Source organism: Lepidochelys kempii, chromosome 7, assembly GCF_965140265.1.
Source record: "Lepidochelys kempii isolate rLepKem1 chromosome 7, rLepKem1.hap2, whole genome shotgun sequence".
Classification (NCBI taxonomy): Eukaryota; Metazoa; Chordata; order Testudines; family Cheloniidae; genus Lepidochelys; species Lepidochelys kempii.
Window position 1 is genome coordinate 67,279,296 of NC_133262.1, and position 22,713 is coordinate 67,302,008.

General features: G+C 39.4%; 1 protein-coding gene across 1 annotated transcript in view; it reads left to right on the forward strand.

Annotated features, from left to right (window-relative positions):
- ZMIZ1 (zinc finger MIZ-type containing 1) overlaps positions 1–22,713 on the forward strand; it is a 472,323-nt gene that overhangs the window by 394,046 nt on the left and 55,564 nt on the right. The window contains 1 exon segment of the mRNA XM_073353233.1: positions 14,979–15,123. Within this exon segment, the coding sequence (XP_073209334.1) occupies positions 14,979–15,123 (145 nt within the window).

Sequence of the window (22,713 nt, forward strand, 5' to 3'; positions counted from 1 at the left end):
CTAACCTCTGTTAATTTCAGGGTATTCCTGGAATCGCACCCATTAAGAAAGATTAGTGTTCCAGCCTTTACTTCTTTACAAGTCTTCATTGGTGTGCTCATCACGCTAGGAACATTTTTACAATTATTCCTTTATGAAATAGACATATTACATTTGTGACTCTTCCATCTGTCTTTGCAGAACTCATTGTGACATGCAGGGTTCAGTTTCTTTTGTATCTTTCTCTTTTATCCCATATAATTATTAGTTCATATATTTTAAATTGCCCCAAAGAAACAGAGGGTCCAGATTCTCAGCTGGATTGCTCTACTGAAGTCAAATGGAATGGCATTGAAGTTGATGGAGCTACGCCCATTTCAACCAGCTGAGGATCTCTCCCAGTGATAGTGCAAGACATTAAAAACAATTTTGTATGGTCTAGTGAGCTGAGCACAGACCTGAAAGGAGTTTGAGTCTTTATTCCAGCTCTGATGCTGATTTAAGCTATGTCCTTGCCTTTTAGGATGCTATGGTCAAGTATGCTTGTCCTCAGGAACTGACAGTGAGATACTGAGTTTGAAGCATATTCATCCTCCAGCACAGTTCCCTCCCTTCTTTCCAAATTTGAAGAGTCCTCCCCTATATGCATGGCCAAGCTCTAGGTCTCCCTTGTACTCCTCATGTCCACTCTTACCCAACAAGGGAGACCGAAATACAATAGAAGAAATGTGACCAATAGAAGAAATACAATAGCAGAAATGTGACCAAACAGACTGTAGGCAGGAGTCCTGCCCCAGAACCACCACCCAGCAGCCATAGGCTGCTGTTTCTCCCTGGTGCTGTGTCCACTATGGGGTTCTCACCAGACCCCGCCATGAAATTAACTAGTCCCTACAGCACATCCATCTGGCCATTTTCCTAAGGGATAACCTCGCTGCCTCAGTTTCTCCCTTTGTAAACTTAGGGTGCTGCACGATTCACAGGTTAGGTGCAGCTTTGCGAGTGTTCATCAGGTGACTTAAAGATGAAAAGTGCTTTTATGTACATGTATTTCTGTTGTACTACATGATTGTTGACAGAGGTACTGCGCATTCCTCTGTTTGGAAAGTACCTATTTTGGGATGCTGCTGCAGTGTAAATATTACAAAACAATAAAAGAGATGCTGAGTATTAGCAGAATTGAATACGGCCCTCTTAATCTTGATATTTTTCCTAGTTTGAAAATATTCCACATTATTATTGATATTTAATATTTTTATGATGATAATACCAGGAGCCTCAGTTAGGATTCTGGTCCCACTACGATGAGTGATGTGCAAAAGTAGAAGTGGACACTGTCCCTGCCTTGCTGAAGTGTTGATCATCTTAAAAAGGAGTTAGATAGGCACCTTATTGTCCTCAGTATCTTCCACATCAATTGTCCCTTGTTTACAAGTCATAAGTTATTTTTTCCCAGCTGTCCAGTCCTGCACAGTCACACTGGAACCTGAAATGAAGATGTTCCTTCTGCTTCTTCTATCATTTCTAGCAATACAGATTTTGCAGCTAGAATGTAGTTGATAATTTTGTTGATAATGCAGGAGAGAGCACAACATGTATCTTGTTCTTCCATAATGGTTTTGACCCTGCAAGGCTTTTGTCAGTCGCATCAGTGGATATGACTCAGAAGACTCAGGGAGAGAAGGTATGTGTGCAGGAAGGTAATTTTGATACTCGTCTTCTGGCCATTGCAACACTCGAACCACAGTGACCATACCATAATAGCAGCTTTTCTCATTTTAATTTTTAGACTTTGGATGGCAGGCACTTGAACTTGAGCCAGTATTCTGCATTGATCCCATTCCACCCACATGTAGTAGATGCTTGCACATGTGCAGATCCATGTTCCTGATATCCTCATCAAGAAGAATCTAGGCATCAACCCTGCTCTTCTCTTTTAGTGGGACTACACCAATATGGGAGCTTGGCCAGATTCCCTGTGTATAGTTTATTCTTGGCTATTTTGAAAATGAACAATCATCTGGAATAAGAGCAGGAGTAATTCTATTGTGCAACACTTTCCCCAGGTCAATCACAAGATATTTGAAGTGGTTTCTCCCGCTTTCTTTTGCAAATGGCTGCAGTATCCAACTTCTGGGCATTATTCCAGACATTTGGGAGCTCCAAACTTCAGGTTCATGGTATAGGTGTGTTTAGGTTGTAAAAGATGAGAACAGAATGGGGTTCGTGCCTTTATTATCTCTATGGCTGCATTTTGGCAGATTTAATATTTACTACTGGCCTCTATTCCATGAGTAAGGAAACTTATCAGCTTAGGTGAATGGCTCAGAACAGGACATCTCAACTGAGCCTAATCAGCTCTGTCTTTAAACAGTGAAGAGGGGAAGGTCAAATGGTGTCTAGGTCTCCTGAGGCAGAGCCCACTCTAACAGGTAGGAACACCTGTCCCTGCCCTCTCTAGCTAGTTGTCAAAACAAAATGCAAACCCAAAACTGGGGGAAATCTTTTAATTTCATTTTACTTTAACAGGCTAGTTACACATCCTTCATTCGCCTTTACCAGTGCCTATCATATCTACTTTACTTTCCTGCTACTCTCATTCCCTATTTTCCTCTCTGCTCTTTAGGTCTTTCTTCATTTCTTTCTCCTGTTTCTCTCCTTTCAAAGCTGTTACCCTTGGAAGAGTTTTCCACTTCCTGTCTCCAAAGCCCTCTTTCCTTTCAATCCTTTTATAACCCCCGCCCCCACACACTGCCCCAGGAAACTTTCCTACATTAGACTCTTTGAGAATTCCTGGTCCAAGCCATCTTGTTTTGAATTATTATCCCACGTATTGTGTTTGTTTCAAGTTCAACAGAATAGGGACCAAGTCTTTTGTATTTGCAAAGGGCCATGTATGCGCACAACAGTCCAAAGACAGTTGATAACTTCACTGGAGTGCTATCTCCAAACACTGGTGAAAATCTGTATTTCTCCACTTTTATAGAGCTCTTACCTTCTGCTCTCTTCTCTTCTTTTCCCATCCCCATTTCAGTCATTTTTTCCATAAGCTATATGATCTTGTCACTAAAGTTTTAAAATGTCAGACCAGCAGATTACAGTTTTCTCTGATTTGAAGAATAGAAATGCCTTTTGCAACATGACGTCTGACTGTATGTCCCCATAGAAGGATCAGAACTGTCGGCATTATACAGAGGTAACAAAAGGCTTGGTCCTGCTACCCTTGAAGTCAATTGCAGAACTTCCACTGACTTACTAGGAGCAGGATCAAATCCAGAATTGTGCTGATCAAGAAGAAACTGGAACTGTTATTCACCATCTTATGTTCTTGGATAGCATCCTCCAAATTGTCATGTAGTAATACTTGGTGTTTTGATATCCCCTCTGTTTCCCTTTCTCCAGATGCCATTGAATTGTCTCACATATTTAGTTTCTGTTCCGAGAGAATGATCAGTGGTGATGTGAGCTGTTGATTTCCTGCAGAATAAGATATCAGAAAGGTTGTCCGTGTTTATGTTAAAAACAAAGACTCCCACACCTCCACACACAACAACAGCTCTGTAGAAATAACAGAACTGAAGCCTTGGGAACATCCTTTTTTGTTGTTGTCCCCCCCGCCCCGAATTTTCTTCCAAATATCAAAATCTATCCCCTGATAATGACTTGGGGTTATTACAGATAGATAAACAAAACATCTTTTTCATTCTGCATTGACCGTGTCAACTTCTATTCCAAACATTTTCGAAGAGAAACCCTGAGGAGTCATGTATAACTTGTTTGAAATGGTTTCCTATCTACCTTTGTCACTAATACTGTAGAATTACTTAAGCAGTCAAAGCAGATAAAATCATTTGGTTCTTCTGCATTTCTACAACCAGTTTTGCCAGATAAAATTGGTCTTAAGATCTGATTTCTTGACTCATTCAGATTTTATTCATTTCTGTGTTGTCCTAATCCTGCTTCTGAAATATTCACAGGAGGGAGGGGGGAGACACTCTGCAGTTCAATGCAAGACTGCAAAACTGTTTTACTGTGTGGCATCCATTCTGCGCTGTTTTGTGCATGCTTGCTCTTTTATGCCACCCACCCCTTTCCTTCATCTGCGTCTCTCAGGCCGATTTGCCTTTTCAGTGGTTGAGATACTATGTCAATTAGAGGGGAAGGAGGGTTAACAGAGCTGCCTCAGGAATTGGTTCTTGTCTGCCTTTCTGAGCGATCTGTGTGCACAGCAGCACATGATATGATTTTACACAATACCCTGTTAATATCCTACTCAGAAGCTTCCTAGGGAAGAGCTGGATTGGAAAATAAATAAATAACGGTACTTCTCTGCAGACTAGAGGGAGTGAAGGGACCAGAGCTAAATTTGGAACACTAAAGCTTGGTTTCCAAATGCATGCTCCCACACACATACATATATCCTTAGTCAGCTTTTCCACGTGACCCTGCTGAATCCAGTGCAGCTGTTATTTATAGATGGTAGGGGTAGTGATGGCATTATCTTTTAGCACTGTTCAGGGCTGAAATTATAGTGTTCTTCTGCAGCGATACAGGGCCAGATGCCCTCCACAAAAATTCAGATCGATGGCTCGTTTTGTAAATGTTCCAACTATCAGATGATTGCCGAATAGCCTTCCCCACCTTTTTATTTGTAAAGGCAGGAAATAAAGGGTATTGTAAAAAATTAGAATGGGCTGTGATTGTCGCTGGCTTCTTCTCTGGATGTGCATAACAAAATATAATCACCTCATCCTTAAATGATCATTCTTTTCTCTTCTCTTCCATTTCCCCATACAACCTGTTGTAACCTGGGGGGAAAAAATAAGTGTTCCACTGAAGACAAAGGCCAACTTTTCCCAAATCAGGCTATCTAGAGTTTGGCTCCCAAATAATAACTGTCTGATATTCCAAAGTTCTGAGTATGTGTAGCTCCCAATGATTTCACTCAGGCTTGTGTGTGCTCACTTAGTATCTGTGAAAATCAGTTGGTGTGTATTTAGGTTTTTGGTTCCTTCTTTTAGGTCCCAGGTTTGAAAGCTTAAGCCTAATTAGAAAATAATAGCTTTATTTTCTTCGCCATATTTGTGGAAAATAAGCTTTAGAATATATAACAAATCATATATTCCATTTTCAATACCCCAGAAGTATAATGCGGCCACCTCTGAGGTGAAACACAGAAGTTGTTGAATTACAGTAGAGAAACACAATGAATGCATGTGTAAGCATGAAAAGGGGGTCAATTTATGAATTTGCCAAGATGTCATTTAGATTTTATAGATGAAATATAGCAAACTCGGTTTGGCAATATATAATCAAATCCAATCGGATGACACTTCTTTATTGAGTCTAGGGAGTGGTTAGCCTTAATAGTTTTAATGCTTGGGTTTTTCCAGGTCACCTTCTAACTTGAACAGTATTTCTTAAATCAGGACACTTGTTTATTCTTAACCAATCAACAATGTATTAATTCACCCAGAACCACATTAATATACAATCACCAGTTCGCCACTCAAAAGTAAATGCAACCAACTGTGTGTACTACACGCACAATTCAGTTTTGAGAGCAATTATCACAGGCTGGAGTTGAGGCTCAGCAGTTATATCAAGAAACAGTGCAAATTACCAAGATTTCTTATTACATGTACATATGATCATGAGTTCCCAGTTCTTTAGTACCTAACACATTTATAAAAAGAGAAGGAGGACTTGTGGCACCTTAGAGACGAACCAATTTATCTGGGCATAAGCTTTCGTGAGCTACAGCTCGCTTCATCGGATGCATCCGATGAAGCGAGCTGTAGCTCACAAAAGCTTATGCCCAGATAAATTGGTTCGTCTCTAAGGTGCCACAAGTCCTCCTTTTCTTTTTGCGAATACAGACTAACACGGCTGCTACTGTGAAACCTAACACATTTATCACACTTCCATGGGTATACCTGTCTTTAAGGAGCTTTGAAGCATGTGGTTGTGTCTCTTTGACTAGATGAATCCCAAAGGGACAAGTTTAGAATATTAAAACAAATTGTGTAAAGTTATTGTTTTCAGTTTTTCTTAGGCCAGTTTGCTTGGACTTATAAAGGAGTTTAAATCTAAAATATGGTTACTTGAGGTATCACTAGAGAATGTAGACTCAGCAAGATAATGTTTAGTTATTTATATAAAAAAGGAGAGGAGCGAGTATAGTCTTTGAAATGAAATCTCTCCACTTCTTATCCTGTTTACCCTGGGATGGGAGAAGGGGCCTTTCCCACAGGCATTGTTCGCAGTCAACTCTCTTGAGTGCATGGTGACTTCAGTTTATATAACCTGGTTTCAGGTCTTGTAGGAGGGACTCCCATCACCTACCCACCCCACCCCCATTGCTACTGGAAACATGCCAAGAGAGTGCTCAGGTTTTAATGAAGTGAGCTGTAGCTCACGAAAGCTTATGCTCTTATAAATTTGTTAGTCTCTAAGGTGCCACAAGTACTGCTTCTCTCAGGTTTTAGAGTTTTCAGTTGCTTTGCAACTTCCATTGTTATCCAGTAGATGGTGATTGTGTATAACAGATTTTTTCAATCCTTTTCTTATCGGAGGCTTTTAAAGACTGATCCATTTCAAGGATTCTATTTCATTATTCGCCGCTACTATCAGTTGGGATCCCTCCTTTTAAGCAATTAATCTTAATATCCCAAAGTTTATACCTTAATTTATATCTTTTAACATTTCTTTTTCCTTGTGCCAGTGCCAGACAATTCCTATTACTTCTACAGTGCAATTATTTACAGTGATAACCAACACAATCCTTATGATCTTCTGTATTTGGAAGGCTTGTTGCCAGAGGATGTTGTGAAGGCCAAAACTATAACTGGGTTCAAAAAAGAATGAGAGAAGTTCATGGGGGATAGGTCCATCATTGGCTATTAGCCAATATGGTCAGGGGTGCAACCCGATGCTCTGGGTGTCCCTAAACCTCTGCCTGCCAGATGCTGGGACTGGACGACAGGAGATGAAGCACTGGCATTGGCCACTGCCGAAGACCGGATACTGAACTATATGGACCATTGGTCTGACCCAGCATGGCCATTCTTATATTAAGACAAGTACATAAGCAGTTCACCTTATTTAGGACTTACAATAGACATTTCCCACATGTAGAAGGATGTAAATCTGACTCACAAGGGAAACAAATGTGCAGATTCTAATTTGGGGTGAAAGACTTGGAGTTCTTTTTAGCTAGATTGGGAGAGAGAAAGAGCTTTTATCCATATGCAAATTCTGAGATTCCTGCCTAGGTGATTAATGATACTCTCATTTAGCCATTTTAGTTTCTATTCTTGGGGAGAACTCCTGAATTTGGTTGATCTGTGGGTCCTTCGACAAAGTGTCTCATGTCATGCATGCCATTTTCTTCTCTTTGTAGGTGGATCATATTTTAGGAATAAACAGAAGTGAATAGCTTTTCTAATTTTTAAGGGCCAGAAGGAATCAGTAGTTATTAATCAGTCAAGACATATCTGTTCTATATATCCCTTACACATGTTCTGCATCATTCTAGCTACCTTGCATCATTAGGATTATGATTAAGTTCAAATCTCTTGTAGGCTAAATAGTCTTCTGGAGTTATTTGCATATGAAAAACAAGGGGGAAACTGGGATGTGATGGTCAAATCAGGTGTCCCCAGTGAACTGGGTGGATGTCTCAGTTCAAGTTGTCAGGTGTCCATGTCACAAAAAAACAGCTCCACACCCAACAGATTTCAAGACTGATTTTTTTAACAATTTCAGTAAAATCGTCTGGGACCGAATGATCTTATCCTTCTTCTCTGCTCAAAAATAATATTTTCTGGAGCTATCTAATAATAAAACTTTTTTTTTTACACAGAAGGTAAAAGTGTAAAATTCAACTTAAGCTGAGCCTTAGGCAAAACCTCAGAGCAAAAGTTCCAAAAATAGCTTTTGGGTCTTCTGCGGGAATCTGGCAGCATGATGTTAAGTTAGGAAATACATTTGTGCCATAAATTTTGGCTGCATTGTTTTCATATTTTTTCTCCCTTTTTGAAAGCATGTACAGATGTTCTGTGGTTGTTGTATGAAAATATGGGGTTAGAAAATTAACCTTGAAGTGGTTGGTGTGGTTTTTCCTTCCACTGAGAGGAGGGAGTGTGGTCTCCTAGGCATCTGGACTCCTCGGTTCTCCTCTTCATTCTGTCACTAACAATGTGACCTTGAGGAATTCCCCTCTCTTGTCTATGCTGTAGTTTCTCCATCTTTAAAATTTAGTCACCAATTGTTTGTTGGGTGGCTTAGTTTTCTGATCTTTGTAAGGCGCTGTTTATTCTATAACTGAAATGTTATAGATTTCAAGTAAAATTATTATTCTGTAAAAAACAGAAGACAACAAGGAATTGAAACTTAAACTTTGCTCAAATGCAAAATCTTTGTTTTGAATAAGCTGTGTATAGTTATGTGACAGAGCATAGATTTCCCATATGCTAGACAATAAGCATCAAACACCTTTCCTAATACTTACTAGCATAAACAAAAATGCTTCTCAGAAGATGCTTTTGTGGTACTTGGCTAGCTTAGAGGATTGATAATGGGAAACATGACTTCTCATCTTTGGGTCACTGATTTGAACCTAGCCAGGTTCGTTAAGTGAGTGAAAGTGATTTCCAGACCATAGTGGTGAGCTGGAAGAATAGGTCTTTAATCAGTGAATTGAGTAGTTTGGGCCACACACTTGCCCCTCCCTTCTCCAGCTCCCCAAACCCTGCCACCCTTTTAAGAAAGAGAGAGAACACTCAATTTTGCTGTATTCCAAAATCATGACTGAAGATGATCATCAGACTTTAATCTATGTTTGGTATGTGACAGTTAAATATTGATTTGAAATCTATCTAGCATTCATATAGACAGAGATGTGACTGTATCTTCTGCATCCTATTTGTCCCTTGTGAGGAGAGAAATGAAATAAATAAATAGCCAGCACAGTATTCTTTCTCCCCCAGTGCCACAAATTATCTGCCAGGATGATTTGTCAAAAGGAGTGTTGCAGACTCTGCTTGTATAGCAGAAGATACAACATCACCTAAAAGGTCTAAAAAATTCTACATACAGAAAATGTGAATTTTCCTTTAAAAGCTATATGTGTGATTTATTGGTGTAGATCTGTGAAAGACGTTGGATTTTCTTGCATCTGCCACAAAAGCCCGAGCACCTTACTGCATTTCTTGCTGAGATTAAAAAACAAAACAAACTGGGGGATGGTGCTCAACAGATATTTCTTCACAATTTTCATTGCACTCAATTTTCATTGAGTAAGAAATATGAGTCTGCCAAGCTGCCTGTTGAACTATCTGCTGCAGCTTAACTGCAGCAAGAAAACAGTAATCCTATTGTGCTCCTACAGCAGTCTCCTGGGAAGCAGAAGGCATTGAAATTACTGAGCAGTTGTCTTGTCCCTTCCTCACCTGCCTTTGTAGCTGTAAATATAGTTTCTGCCTATAAATAACAGTTTGCTGCACCTTTAAGCATGTTCCCTAACAAGAGGAGGTGATTTACTGAGGTGATAAGCTGTAACTAATACTAGGGTATCATAATAGGTAAATAGATTAGCACTGGGCTTCTCTGTATTTTGCTTTCCAGGGAGTCCACTGGCTCATTCATTCATTGTAGATGCTTACTACAGCACTTTGCAATACATCGAGTTAAATCAGTTCCAGGATTGTAGCTATTGATGGTTGTATGTATAAAGCTAATGAAATGCATTAGTGAATCTATCGGATAGCATTTATTGTTTAGGATCTCTTCTTTTCTCCCTCAACATCTCTCCCCAATAAAAGGGTTATAATGGGCAGAAGCCATTATTCAGTACCATGATTATGTATTTTGAAATGCATCATCATTTTGTTTTGTGGTTTTGAATGATGTGAAGTACAGTTGGATCATTTGCAGCAAGGTGTTAAAAACCGAATATGCATTCTGGATTTCATCCATGGATTCCCCATCTTGGATTAATTACTTTTACATTCTTAAGAGTCTGGCTTTTCTGGAGACTATGGATCTTTAATTAGCCAAAACTATTGTTTATCTGTTCTGTGTTAATGACCTAAGCCAAGGCTGCCCTCAGGGCAGATAGTGATGTGTTCTTCAGTCCGGAGCATCCGTTGTCTGTGTAACAGGTGATCGCTCTGGGCTGAGTCAGGACCACTAAACTCATTTTACTAATTAAATTGTACGAGTCTTTCAACCTTTGAACACTGATGCGGAAGCATACATTTTACCCATGAGCCCTTCCTGTTCTGTCATTCCTCAAATAATTTCTCTGTTCTTTCCAAACAGGCTGCTTCCTTTTCCCATTTCTCCTGCACCACCTAGTGACCAGTCAGGAACGTGACTGTCTGTTTTTGGTCATGTCAGCGCATATGTAGGCACTTGCAATGACTGTGCTACATCCTGGGTCCACATGAACTTGCATAGCACTTTCTAAGATCATAGTTATCAATATTTTATTAAAATACTTTTGAAAAACATGTTTTTAATTTCAAGACAATGATTGATCACTTATAATTATGCAATACTTTGATCAAATACACCGGAGTATGTTGGGTGGAAACAATATTGCACTGTGGGCAACGTATCAGTATAAAGGGGGCCTAAGAAGATAGGAACAATATTAAGGGATGTTGCCAACGCTCAAGATTTTTTTATCACAGGTCTTGAGATATGGAGTGTTTTTCTTTAAAGCTCCAGATTCTAGACTCAAGTGATTGTACAAAAATCTCAGTGTTTTTGTAAGTTTGTAGCCCACATGACTGCAGAGAGATGTTATTCAAGTGTCTCTTAAAAGTCAGAAGGAAATTAAAAGATTAAAAGAACACCACATGTGTGTCTATATATATATATATAATGTTTTTAAAACATTCTTCATGATTTTTTGAGGCTTAACTCATTTAAATATGAGGGTTTGGCAATAGTGGATCTTAAATATGCAAAAGGCTATAAAATGGATGTAATAGGACGTGATTTTAATATTGAGGAGAGGCGATATGGGCCAAACTCTGCCTTCAGGTATGCACATGGGAAGGCATCATGTGGCACTATATTTGTAAGTCCCCCCTGGAAGAATGAAAGAAAGACAATAGGGCTAGATGGCAGGAGCTGACACTATTGAAAGTACCTTTCCTAACTTTCAGATATATTTTTCTCACTTTTTCAACAACTCCTTGGCTGCTTGTAAATGAAACCGCTCCCTTTTTTTTAAAACTGATTCCATTTTTCTCCATTTCACAAACATACAGGCCTGTTGCTATGGGGTTTGGTGTTGGGTTGCTCCTGTCATCCAATTTAGCAAGCTAGCATTAATTTGTTTTAATAAAAATAGTGAAATCCTTAAAATAAAATAATCACATGAAGAATTATACAGGTTTTACAAAAGAGAAGTAGGTCAAATATTGTGCCAATCAACCGTGAGACTGTCCCTTTAAGCAAAAGAAATGGGGAATACACCAAAACCATCATTTGATTGCCTGTATATGCTGCTTTGGTATGAGCTGGCAAAGCCTGTGTGACTGAGTATTGGGGGGAAATGTCAATTTTAGTATTTTAATCAGAATATCCTTTATATTTGGGTTGGGGGTGGGGATGTGGAGGTATAAAGAATTCCTATTCTACCCTTGCAAACATTGACTTTTTATTTTAACAAGCAAGCTACATTATTATATTCAAGGGGCATTGTAGCAATGCAGCATAGGAACACAATTTAAATCAATCATTAAACTGCAGCAGAAAGAGGCTGTGAGAAGTAGTGTGGATGGTCCATCTGCAAAATCTGTGTTCCTGTATTACAAGGAGGAGGGGTTAGAGGGCGGTGGGAGAGAAAAAGCAGCTGCTTGGCTGTTCTCTGAGAGGGAGAGACTGACTGTTGACACCATCTGTAGTTGTCCTTTGTGCTTGCTTCTTTATCTGTTCATTATAGTGATGCTGAATTTCTCTTGCTTTGAGTTTAAATGAGTTGAGATGTGCCTAATACTGTCAGCACAAAAAGCTGAAACTACGTACACTAAAGATGAATAGTGTAATCTGTAAATTCATTTTCATCTTACTTGAATAGTCACAGGAAGTAATGTTCTTCAGAATCCAGCTGTACCAGATGCTTGTATGGCGCATTTCATCTCACCATACTAAGTGCAAACCAGTATAAGAGGGGGGTGGGGGGAGGTTGCAACATTTGAGACAGACAATGGTAAAATCGCTGAGGGTATGTCTACACTGCAATGTAAGCCCAGGATTTGAACTCAGGCTGAAGCCTAACCCCTCTTCAGTCTACACAAAAATTGCACTAACCCCGGGCTTGGACCCCAGGTCCAAGGATCCCACTGTGTTGGAAGGTCCAAACCTGAGTCAAACCGAGACCCAGAGTTCAAGACCAATTGCTTTGCTGTGAAGACACAACCCCACTGGACTCATGATATGGGAGTCCACCAAAAGGAACCCCACCAGCCGACTTTCTTTGTCCTCTGGACAGTAAAGTTTTCCCACACTGCATCACAAACACAATGCTAGAGTGACCACATTTTGGGAGAGTGCTTGGGAGTCTGGGATACAGGTGGTTGGACTCAGGCCTGCCTAATGCAATGTAGATCCTCAGGCTGGGACCCAAGGGTTCTGCAGTTCCTAATCTAGGGTTACAAATGAATGTAGATGCTCAAGTCCTAGGTTAACAAATCCAGGATCGGCTACCTCAAGTTCCAATTACCCAGGGCTTACATTGCAGTGTAGGCATACCCAGGGTGTTTTGTCTCCCTCGCTTTGATGGAGATAACGGTGATTTAACATTTTTAGAGACAGTTCTGAACTGGTATGTTTTCATTCAGTGCATGAACACAAATAATTATTATACATGGTACATGACTGGGAAATGTCCCAGGAGAGGAAAGGTTAAACCTCTCAATAATGAGCAGTGAGATGGGGATGAGTACATTTGTTATGTTTTATACCTTCAAATTCTTACTTTCCAAAAATGTGAGTCATTTCCTGATAATTTGTAGCATGTAACTGTCTCCCTTATCTCAAAAGCCTGGCCATTATCTGACATTACATTTCACCTTTACAAATGTGTGCATTTGATATTAGTAATAATAATAATAATAACTCATTAATATCTTACCTTCCCTCCCTACTCAATGCGATGTTATCTCATTTCCATTGCAAATTATTTGGCCAGGAGTTAACTCTGTTTTTTTCAAAGCAGGTACTGGCTTTTGTTTGCAGATTCATGTCCTCAAATCCATTAGGCGGCTGCTTTTTATCTTTATTTGTCAAGCGCTTATGTGTGTGCACTAGGAACAGCTTCCTCCTCACATCAAAGCCACATTTAAGATGGACGGTTTCCATTCGACACCATAGTAATTACAATCAGCTGTGGAAGTGCTCAGCATCCGCTGTTATTCTGACATGGCTGCATTTACAGCTCGGCAGAACGCTTTGTTCATTTTTCTCAGAACTCAAGTAGCCATAGTGTGCATGAGGAAACTATGTTAGGCAGTGATTTTTATCTGCAGGCAGCATGAAAAAGGGGTGAGGGGAAGACCCTTTGTCACTGGCACATAAGTAATAACATGCTAGGGATAAAAGGTGAGTATAATTTGATCAAATGCTTGTTGACAGATTCCTTGGCTAATAGAGAAGCAGCTTAGAATGACACTCATTGCTAGAACATTTTGGCACGGAGCTCAGTGAGAATGCTTTCTATAGGCTAGATGTGATGCTAACAATTTCAGAGAAACCATATTTAGTTATATAAAGAAGCAGTATCCCCTTCTTGTCACAGAAGGACTCTAAAGCACCTCCCGAAGTACCATTATCGACCTTGCATGTGGTAAATACAAAGAAATTACTACATCCTCAATACCCTGATGTGTGTTTACTTTTCTTTAATAGTATTGCTTTTATTAAATATTTCTCTGGTATGGCCAGTTGATTTTTTTTTTTCATTTCTAGTGTTTTTATATAGAGACATATTTTTCTGTGTTCCTGTCAAAATCTGGTAATCTTACACTTTTCACAGTGTAACTTTCCAATTACATCCTTTGAAATGGTTCCGATAATTATCAATTACACCACTTTTGAGTGTATAATGGAAGAAGGTGAGGTCCCTTTTAAATGACCTGTCCCATTATTTCTGTGGCAGTTGCAGATGTTTAGTGCCTCTGAAAATCAGGCCACTTATTTAGGTGCCTAAGGCCCCAATTCATCCAAGTGTGTAAGCATGTGCTGATGTGTGAATATATGAGTAGTCCCATTGACCAAAGGAATATTTACGTACTTAAAGTTTGGCATATGTTTAGGTGTTTTGCTGAATTAGGCCCCAAATATGGATCCAGGTGTCTAACTTTAAGCACCAAAGTTTGAATATCTTGGCCGTTCTGTTTTGTAAGCTCATTCACAGTTGGGGTAGGTAATATAAAGTTGCAAATTAAATCCAACACCTGATTTTTCTTTTGTAATCTGTGTCTTCTGCAATAAAATTTAATACAAAGGAATTGCAATATTGTCAATTGTATGGAATGATACTATTTTAGTTATGCAAGAAGGCAAAGAACAGCCATCACAATAAATCATATATAAGACTGGCTAAATTAAGAAATGCTGATTGTGACGAGTATCTCTAATAAACTAAATCCAAACTAGAATAACTAGCAGAACTAAAACTATCATCTGCTGCCTATTAACATTAGCGATGGAAGGGGATGTGGGAGACTAGAAAGAAATCTTGATTTCTCTTGCTCCCCTCTCTTCTTATCTACCAATGATCTCGTCCCTGTTTCTTCCCATAGTTTTCCCCCTTTTAGTGTAACAACATATACTTCATATGATGGTAGTGGCTCATGGGGAAAGTTTTCAGAACTGGGGTGTGTCCATTCAGTTAGTGACTAATGTGGTTAAAATATCCTTTATCTCAACACAGCTATACTCTTCATTGAGTTGTACACCTTCATTTTGTTCTGTTTGCACAGCGCTGCTTTCGTCGTGGTGTGAGGAGTTGGGACGGCTCTTGCTGCTTCGTCACCAGAAAAGCCGGCAAAACGATCCTCCCGGGAAGCTACCCATGCAACCCCCCATGAACTCTATGAGCTCCATGAAACCCACGCTCTCTCATAGGTGAGTTACACAAGCCTGCTATTACGAGAGTAGATGCATATACAAATTCATGACAGTGAGAAATCTTTTAACTGAAATGCTTATTGCCATGACAAATTGGGAGGAACTAGTTGAGAATTTGCAAGTGGAAGGCAGCTTGCGTGAAAGTGATAATGAGATGGTAGAGTTCATGATTCTAACAACTGGTAGGAGGGAAAATAGCAGAATAAAGATAATGGATTTCAAGAAGGCAGACTTGGCCAAATTCAGGGAGTTGGTAGGAAAGATCCCATGGGAAGCAAGTCGAAGCGGAAAAACAGTTTGAGAGAGTTGGCAGTTTTTCAAAGAGATATTATTAAGGACACAAAAGCACACTATCCCACTGCATAGGAAAAATAGGAAGTATGGCTTAACCAGGAGAGCTTCAATTATTTGAAACTCAAAGAAGAGTTCTACAAAAAGTGGAAACTAGGTCAGATTACAAAGAACAAAAGCATGCAGGGATAAAATTAGAAAGGGCAAGGCACCAAATGAGATTAAACTAGCTAGAGACATAAAGGGTAACAAAGGGTAAGAAAACATTCTACAAATACGTTAGAAGCAGGAGGAAGACCAAGGACAAGGTAGGCCCATTACTCAATGAGCGGGGAAAGACAATAATATAAAATATGGAAATTGCGGAAGTGCTAAATGCCGTTCTTGTTTCAGTTTTAACCAAAGAGGTTAGTAGAGATCAGACGTCTAACATAGTGAACACTAGGGAAAATGAAGTCACATCTGAGTCTAAAACAAGGAAAGAAGAAGCTAAAAATTATTTAGACAAGTTAGCTGTCTTTGAGTTGCTAGGGCCTGATAAAATCCTAGAATACTCAGGGAGCTGACTCGGGAGATATCTGAGCCATTAGCAATTATCTTTGAAAATTCTTGGAAGGGTGGAGAGATTCCAGGGGACTGTAAGAGGGAAAATATAGTGCCAATCTATATAAAGAGGAATAAGGACAACCCAGGGAATTACAGACCGGTCAGCTTACCTTCAGTCCCCGGAAAGATAATGGAGCAAATAAGCAAGCAAGCAAGATGTTAAGTAGCAGTCAACATGGATTTGTCAAGAACAAATCATGTCAAACCAAGCTAACAGCTTTCTTTGACAGGGTAACAAGCTTTGTGGATGGGGGAAAGCGGTAGATGTGGTATATCTTGACTTTCATAAAGCTTTTGATACTGTCTTGCATGACCTTCTCATAAACAAACTAGGAAAATGCAACCTAGATGGAGCTACTATAAGGTGGGTGCCTAACTGGTTGTAAAACCATTCCCAGAGAGTAGTTATCAGTGGTTCACGGTCAACCTGGAAGGGCATATTGAGTGAGTTCCCGCAGGGATCAGTCCTGGGTCCAGTTCTGTTCAATAACTTCATAAATGACTTTGATAATAGCAGAGAAAGTACACTTACAAAGTTTGTGGATGATACCAAGCTGGGAGAGGTTGCAAGTAGTTTCGAGAATAGGATTAAAATTCAAAATGATCGGGACAAATTGAAGAAATGGTCTGAAGTAAATAGGATTAACTTCAATCAGGACATATGCAAAGTGCTACACTTAAGAAGGAACAATCAATTGCACACATACAAAATGGGAAATGACTGCCCAGGAGGGAGTACTGTGGAAAGGGATCTGGGAGTTATAGTGGATCACAAGCTAAATATGAGTCAGCAGTTTAACTCTGTTGCAAAAAAGGCAACAATCATACTGTGATTTATCAGCAGGAGTGTTGTAAGCAAGACACGAGAAGTAATTCAGCTCTATTCCGCACTGAAAAGGCCTCAACTGGAGTATTGTGTCCAGTTCTGGGCCACATTTCAGGAAAGATGTGGACAAATTGGAGAAAGTCCAGAAGAGAGCAACAACAATGATTAAAGGTCTAGAAAACATAACCTATGAGGGAAGATTGAAAAACTTGGGTTTGTTTAGTCTGGAGAAGAGAAGACTGAGGGAGGACGTAACAGTTTTCAAATACATAAAAGGTTGCCACAAGGAGGAGGGTAGAAAGTTGTTCTCCTTAACGTCTGAGGATAGGACAAAAAGCAATGGGTTTAAATTTTTATCACGGTAGCTAAGCACAGGAAAAAATTTCCTCGCAGATTGTGGAATCTCCATCATTGGGGGTTTTTAAGAACAGATTAGACAAACACCTCTTGAGAATGGTCTAGTTGTTACATAGTCCTGCCTTGAGTGCTGGGGGCTGGACTAGATCACCTATTGAGGTCCATTCCAGTCCTCCACTTTTATGATTCTGTAACGAAGAATAGCTAGATTGGTTCATTCACCGATTGGAACTAGAGATACCAGCACATACTAAATTTTCTAAGCTAAATTTTCAGTATTGCTAACTACCCAGTACGTGGTGATGTGACTTTTCTATTTCCCAACTTGAGTTCAGGTTTAGCAAAGCAGTGTGTAATTGGCCCCCTGAGACATCAAGCCTTAAGCCCCACCCTAAGGAGGCAAACTGTACTGACATTAATTAAAACAACACTGCTGTGCATCACTCATCAGATTTTTTCCCATGGAATATTTAAAGAACACTGCATTTTCTCTGGCCTGCAAACATTTTATTGAAGGTTTTTTTCTTTTAGGTTCCATGGTGATGGTTACATTAGAAATATCTGTATAGATTAGAGTAGATTGGATGTTGCATCAAGATGGTAATATTTATGGGGTTAATCAGGGAAATGAGAACCTTCACTGCACTCTAATGTCATCAGTCAGGAGAAATTCATAAAACAGTTATCACATTTGAATGGAAAAGTGAGCCCCAAGGATTGTCTGAGAAGAGACTAAAGCATGCAGGATTTGAAACCTCTAGTTCCCAGCTAGCTGGGGGAAGAGCAGTGGCATTACTTCAGGTCAATGAGAGATTGGGAGAATTTGTGTAGGCTACATCAGACATTGGAACTGCATCCCTTATGTTTCTGTTTTTATTTATTTTTAACATCACAAACCAAAAATAATTTCTACAGCTGATCTGTTTATAACCAAAATGTAGGAAACTTTTATTATTAAACCATTATAACACTGTACGCTAAGTCAAATTGCCATTTAAATTCTTCATGTCCTTACACCGTGGTAAGACCTAAACAATACATTCTGAACTTTGGGTCAGACTATGATCTGTTTTGCGAGAGTACCTGGAATTGACTCCACTTTATGCCAGTGTGTTTGGCTCTGTATTTTGAGGTTTGGGTTTCTGTGTTTTTCTTTTGTTTTTGTCTTGGTATATTTCTGTTTCATTAATGGAAAAAATATGGAAGCTACACATCATTTACTAAAAGTAATACCCCTTATTCTAATATAACTGATTTTAGTGATATCTGTGGCTCAACTGCTTCTTTTCTAATTTAGTTTATGAAATGATCTGGATCAAATACTTAATTACATTAGTTTGATGAAAACAAATTTCTTACTAGAAAACCCCTTTGATTCTAAAAATAATAGTTGATGTGCTGCTGTTTGGACTTTAAATAAACTACTGTCCTCTTTTCATCATCCAAGATGAAATCAGATGGGGAGTCTGCATAGTAACACACTCTTATTGGGACCCAGAGGGGCTAGTTTGTAGAGCTAGGGAAAGACAGAATGGTCCAGTGTTTCGGGCACTGGTATGGGACTTGGGACACCTGAGTTCAATTCCCTGTTCCACAACAGACTTGTTGTGTGACCTTGGGCAAGTCGCTTCTTTTTTCTGTGACTCAGTTCCCCATCTGTAAAATGAAGATAATAGCACTGCCCTACCTCCCAAGAGTGTTGTGAGGATAAATACATTAAATCTTGTGACGATCTCAAATAGTACAGTAATGGAGACCATATGAGTAGCTAAGAGAGATAGCAAAGGCAATCAACAATAATCTTTTATGGCTGTTGTCTAGTGAACCAGTCCATTATGTATCAGTGTAAATAATATATCCTGTCAAAGCCTAGATTTAGATTCTAAGATTGTTAGGTCTTGAAATACCTGACTGACTTGTGTCACAGTTCCTGAGTTGCACCTCTGACCCCTTTGTGGCCTCTCTGAGGGCATCCCACTTAAGTCTTAGGCCTCTAGCTGTCACCTTTCTCAGGCAAAGTCCTGCAACACTCTCCCTGTAGACCACGGAGTTAGTCTATAATTCCTTCTGCAATTCACAGTGAACACCTTAGCAAGTCTGACTTCAGTTCAGCATCTCCCGTCCTGTTCTCTCAGAGGCAATGACCAGGGTTATCCGGTGCTTTATAAAGCAACTATTATTTGTTCCTAACATAAGCATTACAGAGAAAACTTATCTTAAAACCCGTAAACAGCTTACCAGGCAGACATCCCTCTCCCACCTGGAGACCCTGGCAGGGTTCAGAGTCCTTCAGACCCCTTCCACAGGGTCTGTCCCTGTTGGTCTCAGCATGTCCGTTCTTATATTGGGTGAGAGTGACCACCCTCTCTATGTCAGGCTGGTGACTTTACACCGTTCTCCTTTCTTTGTGTGTCAGGTCTTTTAAACCAGATTACACTAGTATATGCAGTTGCCCCCAGGGGTTGAGGTTACTGTCCTAGGAATTTGTATTCCCCCCCCCCCCCCCCCCCGGCAGTGATTTTTTGTTCCCCTAGGAAAGTCCTGTAACTCCTCCATGGGGCTAGAATAAAATCCCTAGCCCATACTGATACATCTAATGTTTATAAAATCAATTGTAGTCTTTGGGTATTCCATGTACCCATAATAGGTCACTGCCTGGGCTAACGCATACCCTCCAGTTATGTTCACAAGTGGGCATATCCAATTTCAGTTGAACCCCACATTTCTCTCTCTTTCTCCTGGAATACAACCTTGAAAAAAAAAAGCTTTAATTTGGCTGGTACTATGAAGTAAATCCCAAATCAGAGTAGTCCAATGCTGTGATGTCTCTCTGGAAACAACACTTCTGTGGCATATCTTCTCGTACTAGTGCAATTTAACAAAATGGCACGCAGCAGTCTCTGAGGCCCGTTGGGTATTTGTATCATCACTTCAGAATGTGCATTCGTTTCAGCTCTAAATTGGACCCTAATCTGACCACTGTAAATTTTATATCAGATGGCAGGACAGATATAGCTGATTTGCAACTGCCTCGGAGTCCTTGCTGAGATTGTACATTTCCATGATTGTTCTTCAGTGAACTCATAAAACAGAAATTAAGTATAGAGTGGGGATTTACTGGGTTGTTTTTTGGTTTGGGGGTTTTTGGGGGTTGGGGTTTTTTTGGCCTTTTTAAAAAGAGGACCAACGGCAACCATGAAGTCCTCCCTCACGGATACAAAGTCAAACTGGGTTGAGGAGGCAGTTTTTGAATCCAGATTAGGTTCTGGTTTGGATTTGAGGTTACATAGATGCTAAGGTTGAAAAAACTTGACTCGGTGCCAAAATCTCACAAGCCATTTTTATGAGATTTTGTCTGCATCCAAACCAGAATAATGCTTGTTCAAGCTTTGGGACTTAATGCCACAAGAAATTAGTGAATCCAAGTGCTTCATAAGGTTCATAAAAGTATTAGATATTTACTTGCATAATGAGAGCACCCACAGTTACATTATTTAGGATTTAAAAAGGAATGCTAATCTTCATGCTTCAGGGCATAAACCAACCACTAAATTGTTTCTGATCAAGAAGAAACGTTTTCTATAGGTAGGTTATCACAAATTATTCATTATGGACCTTCTTGAACCTTCTTCTTTAGCATCTTGGGATGGCCACTGTCTAATATTTGATACAGGTCTCAGACAGACAAGATTTAATATGGCAGTTCCTATGTTCTTTCAACTGGAAAATGGGCTATATCCATGAGAGTCTGGTTCCAAGGATTCCTATCTGAAGCACCTTACATATACAGATTCATAGATCCCAAGGCCAGAAGGGACCATTACAATCATCTAGTCCTGTCTAACACAGCCCATAGAACTTCCCCAAATAATTCCTAATTCTTTTAGAAAAACATTCAATCTTGATTTAAAAATCATCAGTGGTGGAGAATACACCACGACCCTTGGTAAATTGTCCCTTTGTTTGATTACCCTCTGTGTTAAAAATTTACATCTTATTTCCAGTCTGAATTTGTCTAGCTTTACCTTCCATTCATTGGATTGTGTGATACCTTTCTCTGCTAGATTGAAGAGCCCATTATTAAATATTTGTTTCCCATGTAGATACTCACAGACTGTAACCAAGTCATCCTTTAACCTTCTTGTCATTAAACTAAATTGATTGAGCTCCCTGATTCTATCACTATTAGGTATGTTTTCTAATCTTTTAATCATTCTCACAGCTCTTCTCTGAACCCTTTCCAATTTATCCACATCCTTCTTGAATTTTGGGTATCAGAACTGGACACAGTATTCCAGCAGCAGTAGCACAGTATCAAACACAGAGGTAAAATAACTTCTCTACTCCTACTCGAGATTCCCCTTTTTATGCATCTCAGGATCACAGTAGCCCTTTTGGCCACAGCATCACACTGGTAGCTGGCTATCCACCACAATCCCCAAATCTTTTTCAGAGTCACTGTTTCCCAGGATAGAGTCCCCCATCATGTAAGTATGGCCTTCATTCTTTGTTCCTAGTTGTACACATTTACATTTAGCCATATTAAAGCACATAATGTTTGTCTGAGCCCAGTTTACCATGCGATCCATATCGGTTTGACCTGTCCTCTTCATTATTTACCATTCCTCCAAATTTTGTGTCATCTACAAACTTTATCTGTGGTGATTTTATGTTTTCTTCCAGGTCATTGATACAAATGTTACAGTGTAGAGCCAAGAACCAGTCCCATCCAGGACCCCACTGAAAACACAGCTGTTCAATGACTATTCCCCATTTACAATTATATTTGGAGACCTATCAGTTATCCAGTTTTTAATCCATTTAATGTGTGCCATAGTTTTTTAATCAAAATGCATGGTACCAAGTCCAAATACTTTACAGAAGTCTAACTCTATTACGTCAACACTATCATCTTTATCAATCAAACTTGTGATCTCATTAAAAAATATCAAGTTAGTCTGACAGGATCTGTTTTCCATAAACCCATGTTGATTTGAATTAATTATGTTCCCCTCCTTTAATTCTTTATTAATAGAGTCCCATATCAGCCGCTCCTTTATCTTGCCTGGGCTTGATGTCAGATTGACAGGCCTATAAACAGGTCATTCCATTTACCCTTTAAAAAAATGTCTACAACATTAGTTTTCTTCCAGTCTTCTGGAACTTTCCCAGTGCTCCAAGACTTATTGAAAATTAACCTTAATGGTCCAGCGAGCTCTTCTTGTAAAACTCTTGAATGCCAGTCATATTCACCTACTGATTTAAAAAAGTCTAACTTTAATAGCTTCTGTTTAACAAACTCCAGAGATACTAGTGGCATAGAAAGAGTGTCATCACTATATGATGAGACTATATAATGTTTTTCCCCAAATACATGACAAAAATATTTATTGAACACTTAGCCTTTTCTGCATTATTATTGATAATTCTACCACTTACGTCTACTAATCGACTAATACCATTGTCACGGTTCTTTTTGTTCCTAATATGTTTTTAAAACTCCTTCT